The sequence below is a fragment of the Erinaceus europaeus genome, chromosome 20 (assembly GCF_950295315.1).
Source record: "Erinaceus europaeus chromosome 20, mEriEur2.1, whole genome shotgun sequence".
Lineage (NCBI taxonomy): Eukaryota > Metazoa > Chordata > Mammalia > Eulipotyphla > Erinaceidae > Erinaceus > Erinaceus europaeus.
The window spans coordinates 58,026,842-58,040,434 of record NC_080181.1 but is presented as its reverse complement, the minus strand read 5'-3'; the positions used below and the strand labels follow the sequence as shown (position 1 = coordinate 58,040,434).

At 64.3% G+C, this 13,593-nt stretch overlaps 2 protein-coding genes across 4 annotated transcripts; one reads left to right on the top strand and one right to left on the bottom strand.

Annotated features, from left to right (window-relative positions):
* Nucleotides 1-1,318: 1,318 nt before the first annotated feature.
* On the top strand, nt 1,319-7,231 carry SH2D7 (SH2 domain containing 7). The gene is made up of 6 exons (XM_060179621.1): nt 1,319-1,874; nt 2,176-2,265; nt 2,492-2,657; nt 2,759-2,935; nt 5,297-5,923; nt 7,151-7,231. The coding sequence occupies exons 1-6, from the start codon at nt 1,705-1,707 to the stop codon at nt 7,229-7,231; spliced, it is 1,311 nt and encodes a 436-aa protein (XP_060035604.1). The 5' UTR covers nt 1,319-1,704.
* A 903-nt stretch (nt 7,232-8,134) lies between these two features.
* CIB2 (calcium and integrin binding family member 2) lies at nt 8,135-13,593 on the bottom strand. 3 transcript variants are annotated; one of them, XM_060179556.1, is made up of 7 exons: nt 13,424-13,565; nt 11,120-11,225; nt 11,008-11,042; nt 9,464-9,575; nt 8,983-9,130; nt 8,672-8,867; nt 8,135-8,574 (listed from the first exon to the last, which is right to left on the bottom strand). In XM_060179556.1, exons 2-7 carry the CDS (start codon nt 11,147-11,149, stop codon nt 8,553-8,555), a joined length of 543 nt encoding a protein of 180 aa, XP_060035539.1. In that variant the 5' UTR covers nt 11,150-11,225; nt 13,424-13,565; the 3' UTR covers nt 8,135-8,552. The 3 variants fall into 3 exon arrangements, with proteins under 3 accessions (XP_060035539.1, XP_016042540.1, XP_007518700.1); XM_016187054.2 differs by lacking the exon at nt 11,120-11,225 and having other exon boundaries at nt 8,672-8,834; nt 13,424-13,593; XM_007518638.3 differs by lacking the exon at nt 11,120-11,225 and having other exon boundaries at nt 13,424-13,589.

The following is a 13,593-nucleotide window of genomic DNA, read 5'->3' as shown; positions in this document are numbered from 1 at the left end:
CTTAGCAGGGAGGGCTGCCCAGGGCAGGGGAGACCCTGTGTCCCTCCCCAAAGCCTGACACTGAGCACCACTGGCCCCCTCTTTGGCCCAGGCCCTGCGGGTCTCCTCCTCACCCACTGCCCACCTCTTATTTCCCTGGTTCTCATGAGCTCTCATGAACTAGAGAGAAATTGTGTCCTGCTATTGTTGTCAAGACTGGGGGGCCATGACCCAGGGGGTTGCCCGCTCCACTGTCAGTCAGCACCCGGGGGCACCGGTGCCCCCACCTGGTGACTACAGACCATGAAGGGCATGTGGGGGTCTGCTTTTCCTTTCCTCCTCCTCCTCCTCCTCCTCTTCTTCCTTGTTTTGTTGTTGTAGTTGTAGTTGTTGTTATTGTTTGTTTTTGTTTTTGCCTCCAGGGTGATTGCTGGGGCTCAGTGCCTGCACCATGAATCCACTGCTCCTGGAGGCTATTTTTCCCCCTTTTGTTGCCCTTGTTGTTGTAGCCTTGTTGTGATTATTATTATTGTTATTGATGTCATCATTGTTGGATAGGACAGAGATAAATAGAGAGAGGGGGAGAGAAAGACAGATACCTGCAGACCTGCTTCACTGCCTGTGAAGCGACTCCCCTGCAGGTGGGGAGCTGGGGGCTCGAATCGGGATCCTTCCGCTGGTCCTTGCGCTTTGCGCCACATGCGCTTAACCCGCTACGCTACCGCTCGACCCCCCTTCTTCCTTGTTTTAAATTTCATTTCAATTTCATTTGTACCAGAGCACTGCTCAGCTCTGGCTTATGCTCATGCTGGGGGGGGGGGGGGTGTTGAATTTGAGACTTTGGAGCCTCAGGCATGAGTCTCTTTGCAGAACCATTATGTTGTCTCCCCTGCCGGGCTTTGCTTCCGGCCTTTGGGCAGGGTTGCTGTTGCCTTCTTGCTGTGGGGACTCGTGTCAGGGGCAGTTAGCCATACCTGCACTCTGGGGTGGGGGCTCCTGGAGGCCAGAGAGTCTAAGCTCAAAGCACCGGCAGACACCTGACGCCACAGGCCACTCGCAGCTCTGGTGGTGGCTTCGGCCTCTGGGCTCCTCGGGCAGCAGGGGCAGGCACAGAGCAGGCCGCCCATCCCTGTTCTTCTAGGTCCCGGCCCTGCCCTGGCAGTTGCCCACAGTGAGAACGTTGCTGTGTAGATCTGGGTCTCTGTCCCCAGCCTCCCTCTTGGCCTGGGCCTCTGCATTCTCTCAGGCTGTAAGATAGCCCCTGTTTTTGCCTAGCAGTGGAATCTTCCCCTGGCTGTAGCCTCTTGGGACACTTGGCCTTTGTCTTCTCATGCAAATGACCAGGTCCTAAAAATAAGGGGAGGAAAGAGTGTCTCATGGAAAATTTCTAGGAACATGTCTTTGCATTTGAATACTTCCAGGACTTGACTTTGTCAACAGATTCAGGACTTGACTTTGTCAACAGGGCAGCTGGCAGAGGCTGCTCCCTGGCGTCCTGGGTGTCAGGGTCCCTCTGCCCAGTCTGGGGAGTGCCTGACTCAGGCATAGTGGGCCGTGGGGGCCAGTCCCAGGAGTTAGGGCGCCCCCCAGGCGCCTCCAGAGATGAGGGGAACTGGCAGCAGGCGACAATGGCCTCTGTGTGCTGCTCACGGTGGGGGCGTGGACAGGCAAATCAGCACCGGCTCATATAGGGCCTCCAGCCCAGCCGGGCGCCCCACCACTGGGATGCAAGGCCTGGAGCCACCCAGCTCTGGGGGCCCGGGGGCCCCAGGGGGCAGCCAGGCCCTGGCCCAGCTGCAGGAGCTGGCTCTGCACTGGTTCACGGAGACGCAGGCCCCCCTCATCCTGCAGAGCGGGACCCTGCCCTCCTGGTTCCACGGCTTCATTACCCGCAAGTAAGGCCCAGTCGGCCGGCCCCAGGCAGGGCCAGGGAGCAGGTCTGTGGGGAGGGGTGTCGGCAGGGGGACCTTAGGGCTACCCGGGGAGCTGCTGTGGCCCCGCCCCGAGTCACCCAGGGTGCCCGCACACTCTGGGGAAGGACCCCCACCCCAAAAGTCTCCAGCCGTGAGCCTCCACTCCCACTCCACTGCAGGAAATGCAGCAGCACCCCACTGCCCCCAGCGCTCCCTGAGCCAGCGCAGCCCCGTCCCGTCCCTACCCAGGCGGTTCTACCGCACCCACCTGTCCTCTCCCCAGCCAGACGGAGCGCCTGCTCAGGGACCGAGCCCTCGGCTGCTTCCTCATCCGCCTCAGCGACCGGGCTGCCGGCTACATCTTGTCCTACAGGTCAGCCGGGGTCCGTGTCCCGTGCTCGCTCGGCACACACTGCGCTGGGCAGCGCCAGGGCCCGGGCCCGGGGGAGAGGGGTCCGGGCAGCACCCCGTCACACCTGCCAGCTGGCACCCCTGCGGGTCATCAGTCCTTCTGGGACAGCGGCCCCGTCCCCGCCAGCCCCCTCCCAGCCGGTCCCCACAGCGAGCGAACCCCCAGCCCACAGCCCTGTTTGGCACAGGGGCAGCAACCGCTGCCGGCATTTCGTCATCAGCCAGCTTCCCAACCGGCGCTACCTGGTGTCGGGGGACACGCGCAGCCACGGCTCCCTGGCAGAGCTGGTGCGCCACTACCAGGCTGCGCGGCTGCAGCCCTTCGGGGAGACACTGGCCTCGGCCTGCCCGCGGGTAAGCGACTCCTCTTCGCCCCCGCCCCCGGGCTCCTGGGGGGTGAAGCGGCTCCCCCAGGTGTGGACGCCACCCCCGCCTCTGCCACGCTGTGTCCACAGCTGGAGGACAGCGACCTGTACGACGCCATCGCCCTGGGGCTGCCCCCGGCCGGCCCGGCTGCCGCGACGCCCCCCAGGAGAGTTGCAGACCCGGCTGCAGGCCCGCCGGACTCCTCAGAGCCTCGGGCCTCCTTCCCGCACACCGGGGCCAGGGGCTCCAGGCAGCACGGCGAGGAGGTGAGCGCGGCGGGCTAGGATGCCACACCGCCCGCTGGTCCTGGTGGCCTGAAGGGCACGGCCAGCGCACACCACAGGACGGAGGGACACCCAGAGGGCACGGCCACCCTGCCAGTTCCCCTTCTCTGAGGCCAGCAGTGACAGTGCTGCACTCAACTCTCACCTCCTCCCTGACAGGACTCTCTCTCACCTCCATCCTGTGAGGACCCTCTCTCTCTTCCTCCCTGACAGACCCTCTCTCACCTCCATCCTGTGAGGACCCTCTCTCACCTCCTCCCTGACAGGACCCTCTCTCACCTCCTCCCTGACAGGACCCTCTCTCACCTCCTCCCTGACAGGACCCTCTCTCACCTGCTCCCTGACAGACCCTCTCTCACCTCCATCCTTTGAGGACCCTCTCTCACCTCCATCCTTTGAGGACCCTCTCTCACTTCCTCCCTGACAGACCCTCTCTCACCTCCTCCCTGACAGACCCTCTCTCACCTCCTCCCTGACAGGACCCTCTCTCACCTCCTCCCTGACAGGACCCTCTCTCACCTCCATCCTTTGAGGACCCTCTCTCACCAGTGCTGCACTCAACTCTCACCTCCTCCCTGACAGGACCCTCTCTCACCTCCATCCTTTGAGGACCCTCTCTCACCTCCTCCCTGACAGGACCCTCTCTCACCTCCTCCCTGACAGGACCCTCTCTCACCTGCTCCCTGACAGACCCTCTCTCACCTCCATCCTTTGAGGACCCTCTCTCACCTCCTCCCTGACAGGACCCTCTCTCACCTCCATCCTTTGAGGACCCTCTCTCACTTCCTCCCTGACAGACCCTCTCTCACCTCCTCCCTGACAGACCCTCTCTCACCTCCTCCCTGACAGGACCCTCTCTCACCTCCATCCTTTGAGGACCCTCTCTCACCAGTGCTGCACTCAACTCTCACCTCCTCCCTGACAGGACCCTCTCTCACCTCCATCCTTTGAGGACCCTCTCTCACCTCCATCCTTTGAGGACCCTCTCTCACCTCCTCCCTGACAGGACCCTCTCTCACCTCCTCCCTGACAGGACCCTCTCTCACCTCCATCCTGTGAGGACCCTCTCTCACCTCCTCCCTAGAAAGGGACATTCCTGGGAGTCGGGCAGTAGTGCAGCGGGTTAAGCGCATGTGGCGCAAAGCGCAAGGACCAGCGTAAAGATCCCAGTTCGAGCCCCCGGCTCCCCACCTGCAGGGGAGTCGCTTCACAGGCGGTGAAGCAGGTCTGCAGTGGGTTCATAGTGTAGGCATTGAGCCTCAGCGATAACCCTGGAGGCAAAAATAAACGAAATTTAAAAAATAAATACATTAAAAATAATACAAACAGTAGTTAAAAAGACACTGGGGCCCCCAGCTGCACCCCAGGACTCTGAGGGGCATCCTGACCTCCCAGCCCGCACCTCACCCCCAGGGTTCCACTACTTCCCAAAGCCCCCTTCCGAGCGGCCTCCTCGAGTCCATCAACAGAGAAGGCTGCCGAGGACAGGAGAGGGGCTGCTGGGTGGCCCTTTAAGATGCTGGTGGGTGGGAACAGACCCTCAGGGGCATGGGCATGGGGCAGTCTGAGAGAAGCAGGGCCTTGCTGGAGAAATGGGTGGGGGGCTGTTGAAGGCAATGTCCTTTTATTGTTTATTCCATTTTGTTGCCCTTGTTGTTATCATTGTTGTTACTGCTGTCATTGTTGTTGGATAGGACAGAGAGAAATGGAGAGAGGAGGGGAAGACGGAGAGGGGGAGAGAAAGACAGACACCTGCAGACCTGCTTCACTGTTTGTGAAGTGACTCCCCTGCAGGTGGGCAGCTGGGGGCTCGAACCGGGATCCTCACATTGGTCCTTGTGCTTCACGCCACCTGCGCTTAACCCAGTGCGCCACAGCTTGGCCCTGTCTTTATTTATTTATTGGATGGAGACAGCCAGAAATCAAGAGGGAAGGGGGTTATAGAGGGGGAGAGAGACACAGAGACACTTGCAACACTGCTTCACCACTTGCAAAACTTTCCCCCTGCAGGTGAGGACCAGGGGCTTGAACCCAGGTCCTTGCACTTTGTAACATGTGCGCTCAACTGGGTGTGCCACCACCCAGCCCCTAATTTTTTATCTTAATGAGAAAAATACAGGAAGACACAGTGATAAGACCAGAGCACTATTCAGCTCTGGCTGAGATGACACCAGGGCTTGAACCAGGGCCCTCAGGGCCTCAGGCAGGGAAGTCTTCTGCAGGAACCACGATGCCGTCTCCCCAGCGTTTCTGGAATGCATCGCTGCCATGTGGCTTTGCTTGCTGCGAGCAGCCCAGTGACGGGCAGGCAGTGGGTGCTCAGCAAGCTCTTCTGCCCCGCAGGGCCCCGACAGGGTGCCCTCTCTGCCCGAGAGAAGTGTCTCCCTTCTGGACGCGTCCTTCGGCAGGCCCTGTGATGTTATCTACGCTGACCTAAGGAAGATGAACCGGCTGCGGCGGGACCCCAAGGGGTCGGTCTTGCCCCAGGCTCCACGGAACTCGGACAGCCAGGATGGCCCGAGGCCTTCCCCCACCGGCCTGAGCCCCGACGTAGCCCCCTCCTCCCGAGGCCTCCTTTCCTCTGTCCCCCCTGGCCGGAGCCCTGATGCAACGGCTCCCTCCCAGGGATTCCTGTCCCCTGGCCCGGGGGCTGCTGGCTGGAGCCAGAGGTCTCTGAAGCTGAGCCAGGAGCCCCCACCTGGGCCCGCAGACACCTACCAGCTCATTGGGGCCTCCTGCCTCCCGCTGGAACCCAGGCCCACCGCAGACACCTATGAGCACATCCCCCTCGGCAGGAGGGGCCGCAACCAGCCCCCGCACCCCGGGGCCAGCCCCACCCACAGCAAGCTTTCAGGGCCCCTGCACAGTGACTATGAGAACATCTCGGGGGGGCCTCTGCTCCCCGAGCCTGGGAACACCTATGAGCAGATCCCAGCAGCCAGGAGCACGGAGCCTAGATGGCCACAGAAGGTGGGTTCTCTGAGGGGGCGCCAGTCCTTGGACACCTTCCCCCCATGGCTGGGGGCTCAGGCAGGTGGCGCCAGCGCCCAGGAGAGCTGAGGTTCGTCGCACATTGAGCAGAGGTGGCTGGGCCCTGAGCTCTGTCCGTGCAGGACCCCATGGCCGGCCAGGGAGCGGGAGGGGGCGTTCCCGAGGGCAGGCAATCGCAGCCATTTTCGTCCAGAGACACACAGAGGCCTTGAGGGGCCAGAGCTGCCTCCCTGTGGCAAGCAGGCACCCTGCTGGCGAGTGCTCAGTGGGAAAGGACACCTGAGCTCCAGCCAGACTGCCGTCCTGCCAGCCCATGTGCCCAATACTGCGAGGTCCCTCACTCACCCTCCTGGAGCTGGCCAGGCCTCCTGTGCTCTGCCAGCCATGAGCCCCGCCCTCCAGCCCCTGTGCAGAGTGGGTGGGTGGGGGTCCCAGAGGACTCTGGTCAGGACTGGCAGGCGGGCTGAGTGTGCCTGGGTCAGTAGGGATGCTGGGTGACCGCCAGGGAATATCCCCAGGTGGCACAGGTGACGCGGGGCCGCCAGGGGCTACCCCCCACTGTGGGTGCAGGCAGACGGCCACCCCCCAGGCCTGGGCTCTAGCATAGCCCTCACCCCATGGGTGCTGACGGCCACCCCCAGGCCTGGGCTCCAGCATAGCCCTCACCCCATGGGTGCAGGCGGCCGGCTGCCACCAGGCCTGGGCTCTAGCATAGCCCTCACACCATGGGTGCAGGCGGCCGGCTGCCCCCTGGCCTGGGCTCTAGCATAGCCCTCACACCATGGGTGCAGGCGGCCGGTCGCCCCCTGGCCTGGGCTCTAGCATAGCCCTCACCCCATGGGTGCAGGCGGCTGGCTGCCCCCAGACCTGGGCTCTAGCATAGCCCTCACCCCATGGGTGCTGACGGCCACCCCCAGGCCTGGGCTCCAGCATAGCCCTCACCCCATGGGTGCAGGCGGCCGGCTGCCACCAGGCCTGGGCTCTAGCATAGCCCTCACACCATGGGTGCAGGCGGCCGGCTGCCCCCTGGCCTGGGCTCTAGCATAGCCCTCACACCATGGGTGCAGGCGGCCGGTCGCCCCCTGGCCTGGGCTCTAGCATAGCCCTCACCCCATGGGTGCAGGCGGCTGGCTGCCCCCAGACCTGGGCTCTAGCATAGCCCTCACCCCATGGGTGCTGACGGCCACCCCCTGGCCTGGGCTCCAGCAAAACCCTCACCCCATGGGTGCAGGCGGCCGGCTGCCCCCTGGCCTGGGCTCTAGCATAGCCCTCACCCCATGGGTGTAGACGGCCAGTCACCCCCTGGCCTGGGCTCTAGCATAACCCTCACTCCGTGGGTGTAGACGGCCAGTCACCCCCAGGCCTGGGCTCCAGCATAGCCCTCACCCCATGGGGCTGGGCTCCAGCTCCACCCTTTTCAGCCCGACAGGCTCCGGCGTCTCTTCTTTACCAACAAGAAGCACCAGTCCTGAAGCTGAAGCAGAAGAGCCACCAGGGACCCCCAGCCCCCCTGGAGCCAGACTCGGACACAGCCTGGGCCAGGACAGTCAGCCAGACAGGGCTCAGCCCTGTCCTGCCCAGGAATGACACATGGGCTGATGTCTGCCAAAGGCAGGGCCAGGGTGCCCGTGCAGCACAAGCCGCCAAGCACGCCCACTGGCAGACGTCTCCAGCACCTGAATGTGACACTCTCGTTTGGCCCTGTGGCCAATGGACAGACAGGCAGATGGGCAGAAAGCCAAGCAGTGCCAGACAAGGCTTAGCCTCTGGGAGAAGCTTCTGATGCTAGCCAGGGAAACTGAGGCTGGAGGAGGGCAGGCCGCCTGAGGTACCCTGGGGAGTCAGGCTGCCCCTGACCTTGACCCTCCAGGACCCAAGCCCAGCCTGGCTCTGCCCCACGGCCCTGCCTGGGCTTCCTGCCCTCCCCACAGAGGACTTGCCCTCAGGCCACCTTGGGGCTGGGCCAGAGGGAGCTGGGTCTGGCTGGAGACTCCATTCCAGAAATGCTACCAGGAAAGATTCTCCCTCTCCACACCCCTCCCCAGATCTGGGCCGTAGTGGTGCCTTCCCCCTAGAGACCTTCATGGAATAAAAGTTAGAGTCCTGAGCTCTGCCTGTCCTCAGAGGGACACGGGAGGGGGTCTCCTGCCAGAAAGGTGGTGGTGGGGGGACATTTCACAGGCACAGTGGGACAGGAGAGCAGTTTACTGCTGGGGCTCACGGGGTGGGGGGCGCAGACAAGGGGGTGGAGAGCTGCAGGCAGGAGGAGCCGTGCTCAGGACAAAGCCCCTGGCCTCCACCGTCACAGGTCCCAGGTCCCAGGGAAAGACTGGGGCGTGGGAAGGCTGGCCCTAGAGAAAGAGCAGGGCTGTTACCCTGCCAGGCCGCGGCCACCTGCCCAGGGAGATGCCACCCCTCAGGAGTGGGAGTGCCAGGTACTGGAGGTGGGGGCCGCCTCCGGGCCAGGGAGGGGCAGCTGGTCCCTGGCCCCTTCCCTGGTTCAGAATTTTTTTTTTGCTGAAAGGGCTGAGGAATTGTTCTTGGGGGGACCCCCAGAGGCTTCGGTTCCTTGGGGAGCTGGGGGGGTGGGGCTTCCGGCTGGCAGCACTTAGATCCGGATGTGGAAGGTACTGGAAAGAGAGAGAGAGAGGCAGGAGGGTGAGCGGTGTCCGGGCAGCAGGGGCTCGGCAGCCCGTCCGCCCCGCCAGCCGAGGGACCCCGGGGGACCTGAGGAAGTCGGGGGCCTTGGCAATCATGTCCTCGAAGTCGGCGAAGCCCAGCTTGCCGTCGCCGTCCAGGTCGGCCTCCTCGATGACCTTGTCGCACACCAGCACCACCTCATCCTCCTCCAGCTCTGACTTGGTGAGCCGTGCCAGCGTCTGCTCCAGGTCTTCCTTGCAGATAAAGTTGTCGGTGTTGAAGTCTGGAGGCGAGAGCTCAAGCCAGGGCCGCCCGCGGGGGGCCGGGGGGGAGACGCCACCCCGGGACGGACCCCCGGGGCCGGACGCCACGCAGCCCCCTCCCCCGGCCCGGCTCACCGTAGATCTTGAAGGCGTAGCTGGCCTTGAGCTCTCGGGGCGCGGACTCGCACAGCACAGAGAACATATCCACAAAGTCGTTGAAGGTGAGGTTCCCCTCGCCGTCCTCAGAGAAGGCCTCCACAATCCTCTCCTTGAAGGGGTTCTCCTGGGGGCCAGCAGGGCAGGTCAGCGGGCCCCGGCCTCCATGAGCACGGCCGGCAAGCCAGGGACCGGGAGGGTGTTCGTGGCCTCCCTGTGGGGACTGCGCCCGGCCCTTCGGAGAGCACCCTGGGGTGACCACCGAGAGGCTGCACACTGCAGTGAGATGACCGCTTCCCCCAGATGTACCCAACAGGCTCAAGGGTCAGGGCACCGCCGCACCCCGCAACCATACCCACAGCCCTGGCATCTGCATTGTGAGGCTGGTGGTCACGTGGGCAACCCCCCAGATGTCCCCACCCCACACCACCCATCCCCAGGCCCCCGCCCCCAGCTGTACCCGCAGCTCTGGCATCTGGATGATGAGGCTCATAGGCACGTGCACCACAGGGCTCTTGCGGTAGTCCATGGGCACCAGGTTGGGGGCCAGTTCGTAGAAGCGCGCGTGCAGCCTGTGGGGTGGGGGGCAGCTGGCCTCTGCCGGGCCCTCACACACCTGGCCAGGGCTGTGCAGGTGGGGGGCTGCCGGGGGGGCAGCTGGACCGTGTATCTGGGTGTCACGCTTCTGGGACCGCCCGAGGGTGGCCCTGCACCAGACCGAGTCGGGGCACCTGCTCCGCTGGTGGTGCTGGGGGCTCTATCCCGCGCCACCTGCGATATTTCACAGAAGAGGCACCAGGCACCCCCTTGGGGCTCTGACTAGAGCTAAGAGACAGACAGGCTTGGGGAGTCTCCAGGGCCCCACACCTAGACCCTCTGCCTGTGTGTGCAGCCCAGGCCTAAGCAATGGAAGCCAGGGGCTGCGTTGCAGGAGGCGGGCCGGGGTTCCCTGAAGGAAACACGTGCTGACACGGGAAAGAGGCTTTGGCCCAGAGGAGGCTAGGACCCAGGGAGGGGTCTCCATGGAGGGGTGGTGCCCAGGGCTCAGAGCCAGCAGGTGCCAGCCAGGCTGTGTTCCCTGATGCAAGGAGCCCCCGTCTGCCTGGGGACCCCCCCACCACATTCACCCCAGCCTTAGATCCAAGGCCTGTGTCACATGCTCCCTCTGGGGCCAGCAGTGTGGAGCCAAGGCCAGAGTGCAGGGCAGCAAAGGGGCCATCCCCTGCCGGGGGGGGGGTAGGGTGCACCCACTCCAGAAGTGGGGTCCCACCCAGTTGGGACTGGTGGAGAGTTGCAGGCAGAGAGGACAGGCTAGAGGAGTGACCAGGGCCAGACAGATGTGGCCCTCTGGGGAAGTGGGCCACAGACTGTCCCCCAGGCACCCTATCCTGCCCTTCCTCCAGGGGCCCCCAGCCTGCTCACCCCCACACCCCCAGCATGTCCCACCCCAGGCACCTCCCAGTCTGCTCCTCCCTCCAGTCTCCCCTCCAGACAGGGAAACCGATCCCGGAGCTCCTGGCTCTTCTGCCACCGGCTGCCCGGCTGGGCCAGGTTTCTGGGGAATGGGTGTCTCACTGGCTGGTCCAGGCTCTGTCCATCCAGTCGCCTCCCCATCCCAGGGGCTTGCAGCATAACTCCCCCAGGCCTGGAGGCAGCTTGGGGGTGGCAAGGTATTGCACACCAAGGTACTGATTCTCAGAGCCAGAACCAAGGGGGTCCCCAGGGACCCCCATTCTGGCAGGAAGTGACCCCAGTCTATTGTAAGAGACTCTGGCCTGACATGCTCCGGGCAGAGGGGAGCAAATAGACTTGAACTCCTTCCCCAGACAGAGTCTGCAGGAAGCAGGCCAGGTGTCCACAAGGAGTCAGGGTGAAGGTCGGCAGAGCCCTCGCTGCCAGCCCCTTTCTTCTGGTGGAAGTCCCTGGCCCCTCCCGCTCCCAGGTGGCCTCCCACTTAGCCTGCCCAGAGCCCCAGCCCCTGCCCCCAGGGGACCGGGCACTCACTTGAGAATGTCCTTCTTGTTGAAGAACGTGCAGTCCTGCGGGGAGAGGAGAGTACGCAGTCAGCTACAAGGACACTCCTTCCCTCCGCCCCTCCCGCCTGTACCCCCAGCACCTCAGGCCCCAGGCCCCAAGTCCAGGCCATCAGGGGAAGGGGCTTTGCAGCAGATCATTGTCCAGGCTCGCCAACCTCCCAGACTTCAGCTTCTCTGCAGAGGGCCCTGGCTCCCCATGGACATGTGGGAGCCCATGAGCCAGCCTCAGGGAGCCCCAGGTCACACTGAGGGGGCCCTCGAGCCCCTCTGAAACAGCCCCATCCATTCCACATGTGGGGCACCTCTTCACTGCACCCCAATCCCTGAGAGAGAGCCCAGGCAGGGCCCTCGGGGTGGGGGAGAGATGGGGTCAGGCCAGGGAAGGCAGGGAAGAAGGGCCAGGCGGCACACAGCAGGGCCCAAGGATGTCCCACTCCTTCACGCACTCCCTCACGTGCTCGCTCCTTCCTTCCTTCGTGGATTTATTCCATTTCTCCCCCTAAAATTCTGGGACTTGCACGCTGTAAGGTAGTTTGTTTTTTCAGTCTGGATTTTAGATACAGGAAGGCAGAGAGAGGCTACAGTGCCAGGGCTCCCTCTGGTGCCCAGGCAGCTCTCTGTGGGGCCCAGTACGTGGAAAGGCGTGAGTGTGCTCACTCATCCACAGCCCCCTTGCTTCCTGGTTCACTCACTCATTCACTCACACATTTGTTCATTCGCTTCCTCGAGCAGCAGGTTCGCCAGCATTTCTCTGGGCCTGTGTGGGGCACACACGGGAAGGGGCCAGGGTACAGATGCACTGTGATGATGGGGCAAAGGGCTTGCAGGCATGAGGGGTGAGGACCCCTCTGAGTGAGTCATCTGTGGCCCCAGAAGGCGTTGGGGCATGTCTGGGAGGGCCCTGAGCTCTGACAGCCCAGCTTGGGCCAGGCCAGTGGCTGCTGAGGCAGACAGAGAGGCTGAGGCTCAGGTTTCAGAGCGCTGGCTCATCCACTCTGCCCGGCAGGGTCTGGCCAGGCACTGGCAGGGGATCAGAACCCAATACCAGGAGGCTCAGGCCAGTAACCCAACGCTAGGCGGGCTAAGTGACCTGGCCCCAGCCCCAGGGCCTCTGTTCCCTTCCGAGCCCTAGCCTCCCCATGCGGTGGGTGCATCAACCCAAGCCACTTTGCGTCTGCTGGGCACCATCTGCCTGTTGAGGGTGGGGTGGGGTGGGGGGCTGACCCAGCAGTTCTGAGTGTCTCTCACCCTCCAGCCTTCCCACCACCTCCTGGGCCCAACTCAGGCCCTCTGCTCTGGCCCCGGGGCTGCCTCCACTTCGGCTCAGTCCCTCTGCCCCCTTTGGGCCACATGCACAGACACCCTGTAGGGCGAGAGGGTTCTGCTCTGCTCTGCTCTGCTCTGCTCTGAGGGGCTGGAGGCTGAGCAGCTGTGGGGGCCTCACAGAGCAAAAGAAGAGGCAGGAGACGGGTGCACAGGAGGCCTGGGCAGCTCTGGGGACCCTGCCCTGGGGGCTGGGCAACTCTGGGGACCCTGCCCTGGGGGCTGGGCAGCTCTGGGGACCCTGCCCTGGGGGCTGGGCAACTCTGGGGACCCTGCCCTGGGGGCTGGGCAGCTCTGGGGACCCTGCCCTGGCGGCTGGGCAGCTCTGGGGACCCTGCCCTGGGGGCTGGGCAGCTCTGGGGACCCTGCCCTGGCGGCTGGGCAGCTCTGGGGACCCTGCCCTGGCGGCTGGGCAGCTCTGGGGACCCTGCCCTGGGGGCTGGGCAGCTCTGGGGACCCTGCCCTGGGGGCTGGGCAGCTCTGGGGACCCTGCCCTGGGGGCTGGGCAGCTCTGGGGACCCTGCCCTGGCGGCTGGGCAGCTCTGGGGACCCTGCCCTGGGGGCTGGGCAGCTCTGGGGACCCTGCCCTGGCGGCTGGGGTCGTGCCCAGTACGTGCCAGGGCCCCAGCAGCTTCCCTGGGAGCTCAGTTAGTTGCACGTGGGGCAGGGGTGTCTCTGGCCTATCGGCTCTAGTTCTGGAGGAGGGAATGGGGGAGCTGCGGGTTTTGATGGATACTTGGAGCGGTACCCAAGTGAGACAGGCACCTGGCATTTTTCTGCTGCTATTATTTCCATGCTGGGCCCAGAGGAGCACCCCAAGAATGAGAAAGGCACCCCATCCCAGCAGGCACTGCGGGTGATGCCACGGCCCAGAAGGGACCCCAGTACCGTCCCTGCCCCGGCGGCTTCCCAGGAGGAGGGCAGAGCGGGCCCACTGCTCCACCGGAGAATGGACCGCAGTGGCTTCGGGGTGGATGAGGTGGACATGCGGCGAACCGGCACCGGCTTGCGATGCAGCGGGAGGGCCTGGCAGCAGGTCCGGACGGCGGGGGGGGGCTCACCTGGTAGTTATCCAGCTGCTCCTCCGTGAAGATGGTCTGCTTGTTCCCCATGGCGGCCGCCCGCCTGCACAGCCGCCGCCTCCCATCCGCCGGGGAGACCCGCGCCCGAGCGCTGCCCGCGGGACCTCGGCGCCCGCGCGGGACAAACAGACCCTGGACCCGCCCCCTGC